The sequence below is a fragment of the Oryzias latipes genome, chromosome 4 (assembly GCF_002234675.1).
Source record: "Oryzias latipes chromosome 4, ASM223467v1".
Taxonomy (NCBI): domain Eukaryota; kingdom Metazoa; phylum Chordata; class Actinopteri; order Beloniformes; family Adrianichthyidae; genus Oryzias; species Oryzias latipes.
The window spans coordinates 14,800,321-14,815,686 of record NC_019862.2 but is presented as its reverse complement, the minus strand read 5'-3'; the positions used below and the strand labels follow the sequence as shown (position 1 = coordinate 14,815,686).

The 15,366-nt window shown below is 36.5% G+C and overlaps 1 protein-coding gene across 6 annotated transcripts; it reads left to right on the top strand.

Annotated features, from left to right (window-relative positions):
- The first annotated feature begins 1,873 nt into the window (after positions 1-1,873).
- LOC101170171 (tyrosine-protein kinase ZAP-70) lies at positions 1,874-14,318 on the top strand. 6 transcript variants are annotated; one of them, XM_020702422.1, is made up of 13 exons: positions 1,874-2,048; positions 6,448-6,893; positions 8,454-8,614; positions 8,725-8,863; positions 8,946-9,027; positions 9,113-9,135; positions 9,213-9,246; positions 9,543-9,714; positions 9,814-10,020; positions 10,850-11,042; positions 11,605-11,745; positions 11,844-11,956; positions 13,342-14,318. In XM_020702422.1, the coding sequence occupies exons 1-13, from the start codon at positions 1,889-1,891 to the stop codon at positions 13,451-13,453; spliced, it is 1,983 nt and encodes a 660-aa protein (XP_020558081.1). In that variant the 5' UTR covers positions 1,874-1,888; the 3' UTR covers positions 13,454-14,318. The 6 variants fall into 6 exon arrangements, 5 of the variants coding, with proteins under 5 accessions (XP_020558081.1, XP_020558080.1, XP_011472365.1 ...); XM_020702421.2 differs by having other exon boundaries at positions 1,928-2,048; positions 6,424-6,893; positions 9,549-9,714; XM_011474063.3 differs by having other exon boundaries at positions 1,931-2,048; positions 6,424-6,893.
- Positions 14,319-15,366: the final 1,048 nt, after the last annotated feature.

Sequence of the window (15,366 nt, the reverse complement as noted above, 5' to 3'; positions counted from 1 at the left end):
TCGTGAATTTAAACAGTAAGTACATTGGGTTAAGCAGATGCTCTTGATGTTCTTTTACAAACTCTCCAGTTATAATTTTAAAATAAGAAAATATCGCCTCTTGCATGAGTTTGAGATCTGAAATCTGTTTTAAGTCTCAGTCTCATCCAAAATAAATGAAAATGTCCACAATGATCCAAAAATGCACCAGAAAACTGGGGACACATTCTCATTGCAAATTACTGCACAGCAGCACCAATTCATTTTCGTCATCAGTGAAATCTGTATAAAAACAATTTTTTTTCTTAAAAAGTTAAAAACTGTACGCCATGTTACTTGGGATGCTAAGTAAGGTGACTTAGAATTAGTTCAACTGAGAACATTTTAAAGTAACCCAAAAGGCCTGTGGTTGTCATGAAGTAAGTAAACTTTATTAATTCAACACCTTTCACAGATAAAACAGATACATTAAAGAGTAAAAGAATTAAGGACAGAGAAACAGATTAAAACAATAAATAGAGCAAGGCACAGAGCAATTAACTAAAAAGTCTATATACATGATCGTCTTCAGCTGGTTCTTAAAAGACTTGACATTGTCGGTCAGGCGAAGCGATAAGGGCAGGGTGTTCCATAATCTCACTGCTTTTGTAATGAGTCTTTGGGATTTTAAGTAGATTCAAAGCAGAGGATCGAATGGGGGCGGCTATAGTCAGGGGCCTGGCCATTAAGAGCTCTAAAAACCAGAACTAAAATTTTAAAATGGATTCTGAAATTCATGGGTAACCAATAAAACAGGTGAAATATGAGCCCTTCTACTGGTTCCTGTTAAAAGCCTTGCAGCAACATTTTGTACCAGCTGACGGCGATTTATTATGGAGTGATTAAAGCAGGTAAATAGAAGTACAACAATGTACACGAGATGAAATAAAATCAGCACCCAAATCTCCAGGTCAGCTTTAGTTATCAAAGTTTGTGTCGTGCTTTTATTTTGTCAGGACAGTCTTTCTGCTCTGGTTTCTCAGCCTCCTAATGTGACTCACTTGATGAACCAGAATTCTGCTAACATGCTATCAGTCCTGAGAATCCAGGACTGATTGGGGGGGGGGGGGGGGGGGGGTCTATATGTTTCTGCAAACATTGCATTTGATTAATTTTGTTTTTTATTCTATAGCTTATTTTCCAACCTGTAATAGTAATGGTCCCTGATTAAAAAAAAATAGATAAATAAATAACACACAATTCCAGCCCACTGAATGAACAAACCTAAATTCAATATGCATCGAATAAAATTGATCATCATATGTATTAAAAAATATATATGCAACTATTTGAAGTTTGTCTTGCACTGTGTTCATAAGTTAAAGGCTAAAGACAGTCAGAGTCCTACCTTCATGAAATGACTGTTGTCTGAAATAAAGGAAAATTAAACAAATGTGTCCTCTATTCACATAAAGTAAAGAAATACAAAAAACCTTCATCACTTTAGGGGAAACACTTGAGACCAAAAAAGTGTTTATGAGAAGTTCCCAGTATCTGCACTAGTAACTTCCTGTCAGCTAAATCAATTTGTGGTTTCTGTATTTTTGTTCAAATAGCATACGTCAGTTTACAGACTATAAATGCATTTTTCAGCCGAGTTAAGTATTTGCGATAGGCACCCAAAAATGAACAAATGAAGTCACTATAACAAAAAAACTGGATGTTTTATCAGTAAAATTTATCTGTTTGCCTATTTAAGAGCTATAGTTGCTGTTTTAAATGATCCTTAAAAAGTTTGTGAGCACAATGAAAGCCCTTGCTTCTGTATTTTTCATTGTTCTGTAATAACGACAGCCTCCCATGACAAAACTTTAATCTAAACAATCTAAACTGTAACAAAACTACTCCTTTAACGCAAACTGTTGAGTGAATGCAGAGCTCTTTATACTCATTACCATTGTGTGTGTGTGAGTGCGTTGCTGTGGTTGTGTTTCTACCCCTTTTGTTCACAGAACCTGACAGTGTAGCCAGATCTACAGATGCATCTCTAACCCTGAAATGGCAGCACTGCAGCTGTGAAGCAGTGAAATGTGAGTATGTTTTTTTTGGTTTGTTTTAACTGATTTTTAACGGCAGAAGTTGCTCTTTTGTTCATCTAAATGCGACATTTACAAGATCAGACGTAGCGCCTTTTTATGTCATCAGTCATTTATTATTTACCATGTTTTTAAAACTTTTCATTGGTTTATTTTAAATCAACTACACAATGCAAATCTGCTTTATTGTAAAATTTGTCACATTAAGTTGCTCTTTATGTTTTTTACGGCAATGTTATGTGTTAACTGTAAAAAAGAATACAAAGATGTAAAGCAAAAATGTAGTAAAACATAGAGATCTGTATTTAGTGTGGCCTAGAATAGAAAGCTAATTGTGGGTCAGTAATACGCCCAAAAAGTCTTGTATCTTTTCCTGAAAATTACTGCATTCAGTTTTGGGCTTGGACTGAGGCACATTTGCAAGCTTGGTCAGCCACAGTTAGAAAGCATTAGTTGTAATGCCAGGTTTAGACTGTTGAAGTGCACTTTTTCCTTTACAGAAATTATATCTACTTTCAAATAGCCACATCTGTTGCGACATGGGGTATTTATAAATAACAGGTATTAATCTGTGGCCTGATAGCGATAATCACAAATTCAACAAAATATATACTTCGAGGGCTTTTCTAGTTCAACCAGAGGTTATTACAGGACTGAAATAGTCACAAAAGTTGGATTTATTTTTGTCTTTTGGGTGTAGATTTGCATCTCTAAGCTTTAACTGAATCTGGGACCAGAACTTGCTAATTCGATGACTCATTAAAGGTCAAGTGTTTTGTCTCACACTAAAAACGGTTCAGATTGGGGAAATTTGATGACTCATCTGAAAGCGGATCACTTACTGATCCACATAGTAAAGGCATTGTTCGCAATAGTTTTTACATTCCTTGTTTTATAACCATTTAGATTGTTGGTGAGACAGGGCTACTCACATTGTTTTAACCATTTATGAAAAAATAAGATGGTGTAATAACACCAAATATGAGGTCTTAAAATCTTTTAAACCTATCAGCTTCATTTCCTGAACTTTCAACCTTATTTTTATTTGTATAGCACTTTTCCTGCTACAAAGCATCTCCTCAGGCAGGCTGATCCATGGATGAGGCCCACAGTGCTGAAATGTGGCCTCGCCATGGGTTCTTGTTCTGACTTTTGGGACCACCAGCAGACCTGCACCTGCGGTCCTGAGCACTCTGGGAGGGTCATAAACTAAAAGTAAATCTGATCAAAATGAAGGGCCAATTCCGTGTAAACTTTCAATTTAACTAATAAAAGAACCTTAAAATCGATCTTAAAGCTGACTGGGAGCCAGTGCAAAGGTTTCAAAATTGGAGTAATGTGCTTCTCCTTTCTGATTCTAGTAAAAAGCTGTGCAGCCGAGTTTTGTACAAGCTGCAGCCGAGTCATCGTATTTATCTTAATACCAGAAAGAAGAGCATTACAGTAATCTATTTTAGATGTTATAAAAGCTTGGATTAATATTTTCAGCACTGGCTTTGGAGAGAAAGAGTCTTACTCGGGCAATGTTTCTAAGATGATGAAATGCTGTCTTTGTAACTTGGTTTGTGTGTGCTTCAAAGGTAAGATCTGCATCTAAAACGAATCTGAGGTTTCTGGCTTTACTGCAAACATTCAGATTAAGAGTTAAAAAGAAGAATTGGACGCTTTCTCTCTCAGCTTCAGGACCGACAATTAAAATCTCTGTTTTGTCTTGATTGAGCTTTAAAAAGTTCTCTCCCATCCACGTTTTAATATCTAAAATACAACGTTGAAGGTCATCAGTGGGCCCCAAGTCATCAGGAGACACAGCCACATATAACTGGGTGAACTACTTAATAATTTTTGCTTCCTGCGTGTTACCTAATCTTAGCTTTACACACTGAAGCCCTGTAGTTTAACAGGTTTGAAGTCACCCTGATGTCACAATCCTAACCCAACGTTGGTGTTGACATCTTTACTTCAGCCTGACGTGACTGAAGCCATGTTCTAGTTTTGTTAACATTTAATTTAATTTATTTTGGTTCAGATCCATTCAGAACTATTTGCTTTAGCTAAGGTCATCCATCCTCTCCCACATTAGAGAATTTTCCATTTTAACATCTTGAAGTGTGCATTTGAGTTTGTTTTTGGAAATTACAAGTCAGTTAGTCCCGCCCCCTCAACCTTTAAAACATTTTAACATGACAAAAGCACTCAGTGCTCAGTGTGGGCATGAGCTTTTTTATTTTCCTATTAAGGAGAAACATGCAGGTCTTTGCGTTTTTCTCCTCTGGGATTCTCCTCTGCTGGTTCAAAAATGTCTTTTTTGAATACTAAAAAGTATTCAAGTATTAGTATTCTAATACTAGAATACTCAGGAGTAGATACAGCTCACTCTTTGTTGTTTTTTGTAGTGCATGTCAATAGAGTAACTGCATGAAAAACATTTTAAAACAGCCTAAAGTCACACTGATTTTCGATTCATTTGCAAAATAAACCAATTGAGTTTGAATTCGGTCAGAAGCCAAAATCCCATACTTGCTGGTGTTCACTTTCTCTTTCAAATTCCTTGCATAGTGTAACAAAAATGTTTCTTAGAGTCATTAGAAAATATTATGCTTGAAAGGACTGAAAGGATTCTTTCAATTTTAATACTAGCAGGCCACATGGTTATCTGTAATAATTAATGTTTTCTTTTTCTTTAAGTCAGAATGTATATTTAGTGTAATTTTAGCCTACAGTTTATGATAATGTTTTATTCCTGTTATCCCTCCATGTTTATTTTTTATGTCATAATTCAGATTAAAATGAATTACAAAATGCCTCAAACTATGTTGTGCCCAAATTTAAACAATATCATTACTCAAATGTAATGAAAGAATTAAAAAAATAGAAGTAAAATGTTGTTAAGGTTTTTTCTTTATCTTTTTTAATTCATTTATTGCATTTTGTTTATAATCCAGAAACACTTAAGAAATGTTGTCAATTCTTCATAGTTCAATATTAAGAGGAGTAAATACTTTTGACCAATCAGAGGTTTTGGTCAAAAACTGTTTGCCACCATCTAGGAAAAAAGTCGTAAAATTTCACAACCAAAATGTAAAAAAACTAAACTTAAAAAAGAAAAAAGTCTAACCTACATTTTTAAATGTATTTATTATTATGTTTACAATGTAAAAAAGTAAAGCAATTTGGAACTAGAAAGTTATCTGAAGGACATTATTTCTTGAATTTCAAGAATTTCAAGGATCTTAATTTTATTTTCACAACAGGGTGACATGAATTTGGTTCCTGGTCAGCCAACTACAGAGCAGTAAAAAAAAAAAAAAACTTAATCAAATATTGAAAAAGCTTTTCACAATATTGATTTAGGAGGCTTGTTGGCTTTTTTGCAGAACAGTTTCAGTTTAGACAGCTAACCATGCATCCACACTGCAGTGTCTGGCTCTCTTTGTTGTGGTGAGCTGGGGGTCAGGCTACAGAGGGCTCTTGCTTCCTGTGGCTGCAGAACGCCTCTGCTTGGTTGTCCACTGTGGATGTGGGCAGAATCCTGAGCATAAAGTCAGGAAACTGAGGTTCTGCATCATCTTTTTAGTCTTTTTTATGAAGCCAATATAAAAAAGAATCAGATTTAAGAGGGTGGGTATATCCAGTTTCGTGCATAGGAAGATGTGAGCTACAGAGAAATACTGCAAAGACAGGACGTGTGCAACATCCTATGTAGTTGACTGAAGTTTGGAGGTTGTATGTGTCATCGCATACATGTTCCAGACTGCACAATTTCATGCTGATCTTTCTTTAAGTCACAAGCTTCAGAACCTACAGGCTTCAACACAGTAAAAGTGACAGTTTTTTAGAAAATAAATTAGCACGCTGTGCCTCTACCCCCCCTCATAAAGGAAAATGTCACAAACTTTCTAAAGTGAAATGCTCCAGAACCCGGCAGCACCTGTTCAACGGAAGAACAGCGTGTTGGAGAAATAAGGCTTTGAGGGCGGATTGTGACTTCCTGTTGTGGCTTTTGTCAATCTGCAAGCTTCATGCAACCTTATCTAGTGGGCGCTTCATGCTTAAGGTCCTTTCCAAGAGAACATCATCCTCAGATTTCATTTTTTCAGAGCTGAAAGTTTAAGAACAAAAACATTGGTGCTTTGAGTTTTTTGTCAATGCTATTTGAGCACAACTGGGATAAGCAAAAGAGGTGAGAATTTTACATTTTTCTGTTTTTTCATGTTTTTTGAATAATTGGGCGAAGGAGAGGAAGTTTTTTGATTGAGCTGAGTGGAACAGGATGTGACTAAAAAGGTCAGAGGTCCCAGACGGGATTTACCTTTGTGTGTATTCATTAAAGGCTCCTCCACTGAACAAGCATGTTCTTCTGCCTCTCTAGTTTCCCAATCTGAACTTTATCCAGGGCTTCCAGAACCCCGACTAGCTGACATTCCAGGTTTCAGGATGTCCGTCGACCCCGCAATCGAACTGCCTTTCTTCTATGGAAGCATCAGTCGCTCAGATGCAGAGCAGCAACTGAAACTGGGTGGCATGGCCGATGGCCTCTTCTTGCTCCGACACTGTCTCCGTAATCTTGGAGGCTACGTCTTGTCAGTTGTGTGGAACCTGGAGTTTCACCACTACTCCATAGAGAAGCAGCTGAACGGGACTTACTGCATCGCAGGAGGGAAGCCTCACTGTGGACCGGCAGAGCTCTGTGAGTTTTACAGCAAAGATCCAGACGGTCTGGTGTGCATCCTGAGAAAACCTTGCTTGCGCCCTCCGAATACACCAATCAAGATGGGGGTGTTTGACAAAATAAGAGTGAACATGTTGAGGGAATACGTCAGGCAGACCTGGAACCTGGAGGTAAGATTCTGGTTATCTCTAAAAACTGTCATTTCAATATTCTCAGAACTGGTTCAAGTTTACTGCTCTTCATCCCATTTGACTTTTTGTTTGCTTTTAAGAAACATTTTTTGAGAATGCACAGCATAAAAAAGAGGACATCTTCTTTAAAGTCAACTGCAAGGACTGGGATTACTTGTTAGTATTGAAGGACAAGTAAAACCACAAACAGCTGTATTTTCTTCAATGGTTTATCCTCATTACATTTAGACTGACATTTAAACTTCCAGTGTCAGATTTCATGTCCAAACCAAAATATAGACACCTTTGTATAACATACCGGTAATAATCCAGACTTTTGTTCCTGTAAAAAATGTTGTTGGGAAAACTCATCACTTAAGTAACCACTACAATCACTCCTGAGTCCATCTACATGGGAGGAGGCCATCCAACATATAACAGAACTAACTCCATCTGGCTGGTTATACATTAATCCGGCCCAAAGTGGAAAAACTTTAAACTATTTGATCAATTTCTAGGTAGGGCTTGAGAAAACAGAAAAGTAACATCACTGTTGTTGAAAAGGCAACAGGAACATTTTACACACACATGGACATACTTCAGTGCCATTATCAAGATCAGTCAAAAAAAAAAAGAAATTGTCTCTTAGGATTCTTTGGGAGACAAAAAAATATTAAAAATGGAAAAAAAAATTTTTAATATTTAATAAAAGAACAGTTTGTATCATCTATTTTTTTTCTTTTTTAGTTCATTAATGGATAAAATGCTTTATCTCAGTCTGGAAAAACTGTCAAAAATTTCAAAATTGAACTTTAGCATTGATAGATAGATAGACAAAAAGGAAACATTTTAGACATCGTGTAAAGATGTAAAAATTAAAACTGTAAAACCGGGTGATACTGTTTTAAATTTTGTGGATTTCAACCATCTTGCAGCTAAAATTGTCTCCAAAAAGAAACGGATGCCATGCTTTTCAAACTCCTGCCATCTTAATCAATCAATTTAATATTCTAGCACTTTTTAAAATTTAAACCACCCTTTTTCTGTCAAGAAAGTCAAACAGAACTAACTCTACTGTTTCTGTTCATTCTAAAAGTATGTTTAAGCGTTGTGCCTGCACTAACACACTCAAAAATTAAGGCAATTTAAGGATACAAGATTTTTTTAAAGAAAATAGGAACAAAGAAAGGGTCAGTTTGGACAAATTGTACCTCCCCTGTAGCTTAAGACACTTAGCTTTGATTCACTTTAATGTGTTACACACTGTCTAGTTTCAACATCATCCCTCCTGCTGCGACCAATCTGAAGCAGACTGGCACCTTTTATGGGCTCTAGTTAAACAGTCAAACAAGTTCCAGTTGTTTGCAGGCTCAACTTGTTTTGCCAAACATCCCACCTTTTACCGCAATGCAGGCCCAATGTAGGTTTGCTGACTCTGAAAGCTTACCGATGGTTGCAAGTTGTGATGTGAACGTGCAGAAACAGAATATGGGAGGAAAAAATGTAAAAAGATTTCGTATGTAGCATGTTGGATCTCTGGAGCTTTGTGTATCCATGCAGGGGGAGGCCATGGAGCAGGCCATCATCAGTCAAGCTCCTCAGCTGGAAAAGCTGATCGCCACAACAGCTCACGAGAAGATGCCTTGGTTTCACGGTAAAATCAACCGCCACGAAGGAGAGAGGCGTCTTTACTCTGGAGCACAACCAGACGGGAAGTTTCTGTAAGTTGTGACGTGTGCACCTCTGCATTGACTTCAGTGCCTGTTTTTTTTTCCAAAAGCTAAGGAAATATTTGAGACTTTGCTGCGTTTTCTTTGGTTTTGTTTCTCAGAGTCAGAGAAAGAGACGAACCCGGGACCTTTGCTCTTTCTGTAGTGTACGGGAAAACAGTTTACCACTATCAGATTGTCCAAGACAAATCAGGGAAGTTGTCTGTACCTGAAGGGACCAAGTTTGACACACTCTGGCAGGTGGGAACCCTGTTTTTCTCTACGTTTCGGCATCACTCTGCAGCATTGAATTAAAAGAATGTGGTTCCCTTTTTTTCCACAGCTGGTTGAGTATCTGAAGATGAAACCTGATGGGCTGGTAATTGTCCTTGGAGAGGCGTGCACCAACGGCAGAGTTTCTGAACGTACTGAACCATTTTCCTTAAATGTCATGATTCTCTGACATTGTTGTGACTAAACTTAATTCTAATCTTTTTTGCAACATTTCAGAAATGCCCAATGTTCCTGCAATGGTAAGTGTTGGCCTTTATGCTTCAATCAGCATGCTTGACATGCTCCCAGCTTCATTTTCCCCCCCCTTTTCTTTCAGAGGAGATCAAATGGATACACACCGCCACCTAAAGGTCAGTTGCTGACAGTACAGCAGAATGCACCAATACAGAACAAAAGATCTTATCACTTTTATGATTATTTTTGTGTTTATGGATTTATCTATGTTAATAATAATTTTAAATGTTTATTTGAGAAGTTTAGTAATAAGTGAGAATAGTTGAAAAGTAACACTATTTATAAGGCTTTGTAAAATTATTGCTGTGGCAAAACTTCTAACTTGGAGAGCCCCAGAAGGTGGAATTAAGTGTTAAGTAGTGTGATCATGTAATTTGATTCTTTCCAAATAAAATAATGAGTAGTTGTGCAGCTACAGTTTCAGCTGATGCTCTGCCCATGGACTTTGCCGGATTCAACCCCTACCACGACCCAAATGACATCAAGAAGTTTAACATCAGTAGGGATCAGCTGCTGATGGACGAGGTCGAGCTCGGCTCTGGCAACTTTGGCTCCGTCAAGAAGGGAGTCTTGATAACAAAATCGTAAGATTTAAACGTCAAGAAAAGTGAAAAGCTGGTTTGAAGTTTTGCAACCTGACACTGATTTGCTCCTGCGCCTTTTTTTTTTTTGTCTGGTCACAGAGGTCATGTAGACGTGGCCGTCAAAGTGCTGAAGAGTGAAAATGAGAAGCTGGTGAAAGATGAGATGATGAGAGAGGCAGAGATCATGCACCAGCTGAGTAACCCCTTCATCGTCCGCATGCTGGGCCTGTGCCAAGGCGACAATCTGATGCTCGTCATGGAGATGGCCGCTGCTGGTCCTCTCAATAAGTTTCTCTCTACCAAGAAGTGAGTAAATGTTCAGGATGACATCTGATGGTGGAGTTTGCTGTTCAGAACAGTTCGTAAAAAAGGTATATTTCACACTGAATCTTTATCCTCCCCCATTTGGGTGGATCAACAAACTACTTAAAAAATAAAGACAAAACTACATTGAAATCCATCTATCCATTTGGGAAGAAGCCAGAGATCCCAGAGAAAACGCACACGTGCACAGGAACAACATGCAACCTCCACGCAGGATTTGACCCAAAGCCTTCTCACTGTGAGACGAGGGAGATAACCACTGTACCACAATGCAGCCCTACCTTAAAATGTATCAATGAATTCAAAGTTTTCTAACTTTTAAATTGTTTTTCAATTATTCCGTTGGTTTGCTTGAACACCTGAATCTGGATGCTCAATCCTAACCACAAACCAATCAAACCTGATGTTAAGTAACCTTTTTTTCTTGGATGGCAACAGCTTAATGTGGAACATACAAATAAATGCACCTGTGTGGGGCTTGTTGCATTGCTCATCTCTCCATCCAACATCTCAAATGTCATTTCTTTGTAGTCACTGTGTAATTTTGAGGAAAAAAAGCATTTCTGCATCGATGAGCACAGGGGATATTGGAACTTAAGCACATATGAAAATATGTAGATTGATTTTTAGCTCCTAAGAAGCACAATATAGTGTTACATTACTCATAATTTGCTTTTTGCTTTTTTTTTTTTGCATTGCTTTTAATACGAAAGTGACAAAAATAGACAAATGCAAACATTCAAAAAGTAGTTTTCACCTCACATACTTACTTTTTTCACTTGGCATGGATGTTTCTGTTTTGTCCCCACAGAGATGTTATAACCGTGGAGAACATTGTGAACTTACTGCACCAAGTGTCGATGGGGATGAAGTATCTGGAAGAGAAGAATTTTGTTCACAGAGATTTGGCTGCTCGAAACGTCCTGCTGGTTAACCAACAATTTGCCAAGATCAGTGACTTTGGGCTCTCCAAAGCCTTGGGAGCAGATGACAACTATTACAAAGTATTCATGATGTAGCTGCTTTTTTTTTATCATTATTGTGCTAAAACACGTAAACATACTGCTCAAAAATGTAAAAGTCTAAATTAATTTGTATTTCTAGATACAAAGCATGCAATACAGCGATAATGTTTATGTTAGTCAGTATTTTTTAGTCATTAAAAACTGCCATCAATTTTGTTTCTCTGTGTTTAAACGAAAAAAAAAACTGAGGTTAGCACCCATTTTTAACAATAACTAAATATATATTTGTTAGCTTTCCCCCACAGTTTTCAGTGTGTGCTTGTCCTATACGTTACTGTTATTATTAACCCAAATAAATACGACCATCAATAAGAAAAACGAGGAAATAAAAAGTTACTGAAGCACAAATAAATCCTCCATCACATCTAGGGCAGGAGCCCCTCCCCCTAAGACCCTGAACAGGGTAAAGCAGATATGTCTGGGTCTTAAATGTTAGTAAAATAAATTTAAACCAATTACAGGAACAACCTTTTTGGCTAAATACGTGTATTTTAGCCTCAGACTATCGGCAGTGACGCCTCCTCATATTGTGTGTTTACAGGCTCGAACTGCAGGCAAATGGCCACTGAAATGGTACGCTCCAGAGTGCATAAACTTCCACAAATTCTCCAGTAAAAGTGACGTGTGGAGTTTTGGCGTCACCATGTGGGAGGCCTTCACCTATGGAGGAAAACCCTACAAGGTGAGGGTGGTTCTGCAGAGCAGACCTTTAACTCTTACATCCCACCAGTGGACAGACACACTGATGCAGGAGATTTATCTCTTTTCCCCTCAACCCAGAAAATGAAAGGTCCAGAAGTGATCAGCTTCATTAAAAATGGAAACCGCATGGAGAAACCACCAGCCTGTCCAGACAGGATGTATGCAGTGATGATGGAGTGTTGGACGTACAGGTGAGAATCCCAATGTTACCTGTAAACTCATTTATCCTCTCACATGCCAAGAATGAGGCCAAGAGTTGATTAAAAAATACAATGTTTGACATAAAATAGTTTTCTATTGTGGTTTTAGCCGTAAAAAACTAAGACTGGAAACTGGAAGAACATGATGTAACGTAAGCAAACTTTGTGTCATATAACATGACCAAAAATAACCTTCTGACATTAGAAAATGAAATATACATTTGTTTTACAAAACTTTACTTTAAACAGAATACATTTTAACCCATCTAAAATTTTTATTCTATATGTTTAATTAAATGACATACATAAAAGCAAACAAATGTATTAAAAAATCTATAATAAGGTGTAGTTTAGCACATATAAAGCACGTAACAAAAATGCTTTGAAATAACACCCAATGTGAAAAGTGTATTTATTTTGATTATTAAAGTGCAGCTTTAAATACTATTCATTTTATAGTTCCAATTTATTTTATATCTGAACCTTTTACGTATTTTGTTTGATCAAGATTCCCTGCAACAAAAAGATTTTTTATGCTTTTATAACAATAAGAAAAACATGTGTAAAGTTTTCTTTTCTCAGTAAAGTGCTTTTCGTAGGGGATTGTCTTTATTTAGTTTTTCCCCCAATAGTATTTTCTTATATTTCCACACAACAAAAATCGAGAACAGATTGTAGAAATATGTTTAAGTTAAGTGTGAACTCGGTAACCAAAGGTTTCCTGCTGTTTCAAAACCCCCATGTTCAGTGAACGTCAAAGCTGCTAAAGTAGGTCAAAGTGGAGACTGTTAAATCTGCTCATTTTGTAATCAGTTGACTGTTGTTTGGTAGTGTAATCCAATATTATAACCTTTGAGCATTTTTCTAACCACCTAAAAATGGGTGTTGTGGGAAAAAAAAAAACTAAAGCTGACTAAATATTAATAATAGTACAGGGTATTACAGGATATTACCCTAATACAGGATATTGCCTGTAGTGTACAAAATAAAGCCATAATTCTGAACTCTACAGCATTTCTTCTGTCTTTTGCAATAACCGTAATTATTATTATTTTTTATCTATTTTTTATAAAATTTTATAATAGAGAATAATTAAAGTGACTTTTTTTTCTCCAGTCGGCAACAAACAGAAGGTACCGTTCACTCTCTTAGTCACAATCAGCTGGTTATACATTAAGCCACCTCAGATTATTGGATGGATGATGCCACATACAGACTACTTTAAAAAAAAAAAAAGATTTTCGGGGTAGTTTGTTTTTACTTTTATTTTTTAATTTAAAAAAATTCAAGAATGGATGTAATCTATAAGGATTAACTGTTATTTTTAAAAATGCATTTAAATGATTATTTCATATTTCTTTTCTTTTTACTTTCAGTCATGAAGAGCGCCCTGACTTCAAGAAAGTTGAGGAGTCCATGAGGACGTACCATTACTCCATATCCAACAAGCCTAAAACTGAGGGAGCCAACGAAGAGCCTGTAAAGTAGACAGAAAGAGGCACATTCTACCCCCTCCCTGTGAAAGAGTCCTTTCAACCGATCATTAATTTACCAAAACAAAGGGTGTTTTATGAGCACTGCACACTGACCAGCTTTGACCACAGTGCAGATTTAGCTAAACAGGCCCGACAGCAATAAATGTGCATTTGTAAATTGAATCTCTGTGTTTCGGCTGTGGAAGGAGAGTCTTTATCGTGGTTTGAATGTTAAGTGGCTTTTTAATGGTGAATATACTGATTCTGTGTTTCTACTTTTGAAAACCAAATTAGTAGAAAAGGGTTTAATTGTAATTTTTTGTGTTTTGTTGTGTTTTTAGAAAGTGTTACTAACATTTTTTGAAGTTCTTTATGTTAAATAAAGCTGAAAAAGACGTAATATTTGAGTTTGAGTCAAAAGTAAGTCACTTTATTATAAGTTTGATGATCCCATTATATAATGGAGTGTGTAGTTTTATTTTTTTTAAGATTCCAGTGTTTACAACCATTTAAATTTGTACTGTTGTCTCTCATGGGGCGAAATCAGAATGTAAGAGTCAATGACATTATGATCTAAAATTGTTCAACTAAAAAAATTTTGAGATTTCTAAGTTAGTAATGACATTCATGAGGTAATTAGGTCGGTAAGTGTCACACTGTCACAGGAAAGGCTTCTTTGCTGCCAGGCAACCATTGACTGAAAAAAGAGAGTACACAGAAGTCGCCAAAGCATTTTTCAAAATAAAAGCCTTGCAAATCTGCATGTGGAGAACTGAGGTTGAAATGGCTGACATTGATGAGTGCTTTTAGTAATGTTCAGATAAAATGGTGTAAAAAGTGCTCTGATGCTAAAAAGAATAAAAAATGTGTTAATTTGACTTTATTTTATTTTATTTTCAGGTAAATAGTCAGTTGTGTGATACACAAAATGTGATTTTTCAGCTATATTTGAACGATAAGGTTTGATGGAGTTCTTCAATATTTAGAGAATGCCATTCTTATTATATCATATATTACTAAGAATATGTACTAATCTACCATTTTGGAAGGGACTTTGTATCCTTTTTTTTTATTTTGTGATTACATCCAAACTTAGAAGAGCCCAGTTACCTGCAATGACCAATCAGCTTCACTGGGGCATTAAACAGTTATGGGTTATTTTTAAGGACATTAATGTAAGGATATGTCTGTAATTTATGTTCCTTGAAAGAGAGAAAGGACATAAAACATGTAAATTTTAAAGCATCATATTTTGCAAGCAGAACTTTATTATATAATTTATTTATTTATTTAATTTAGGGAAAGCGCATATTAATAAACATTTCTGTCAATATGCCAGAGTTAACCAAGGGGCATTTTTTCATCTGCAGTCCCTGGGTAGATGTTATAATCATCCTAAGAGATCAAAGTAAAATTATATATTTACATAACATCACATACATATATTAAACAATGCATTCAATAAAATTAGTAGTCACCCCAAAAACAAATTGGTGATAAAACAATCCAAAATCAGACAAATTTAAGAACATGTGCACACATAAAAGACAAGACAGTAGCGAGGATCAGTGAGAGGAGGTTTACTCAGTGTTGACAGCTCTGATTGTCAATGAGCCATTTCTTTAATTGCGTCTTGAATAAATTATATGTGTTTTGAGTTCTGATAGTTACGGGTGTGAAGTTCCACTCAGTAGCAGCTCTAACAGAAAAAGCAGTCTGACCAAAATCGCTTTTTCAGCAAGGACAGCCATTCTGTCGTTTTGCTGCATCACTTCACTCCTGGGTGAGGTGACAACCACCTCACCATGCAGTTATCAATCACAGGGGTCCCTTAAAATAGAGCCGAAGAGGCAAAAGTAGACCCTTATTGCTGTAAGCTAAACAGATTTTTTCAACAATCTAATGTAAAAGCCTCTGCTTGGATAA

Excerpts from the sequence above, each read along its gene's own strand:
- LOC101170171 (XM_020702422.1), top strand. The coding sequence starts at position 1,889 with ATGCAGAGCTCTTTATACTCATTACCATTGTGTGTGTGTGAGTGCGTT. Across the intron at positions 6,894-8,453 it reads GGCAGACCTGGAACCTGGAG|GGGGAGGCCATGGAGCAGGC; the intron begins GTAAGATTCTGG and ends GTATCCATGCAG. Across the intron at positions 10,021-10,849 it reads AAGTTTCTCTCTACCAAGAA|AGATGTTATAACCGTGGAGA; the intron begins GTGAGTAAATGT and ends TTGTCCCCACAG.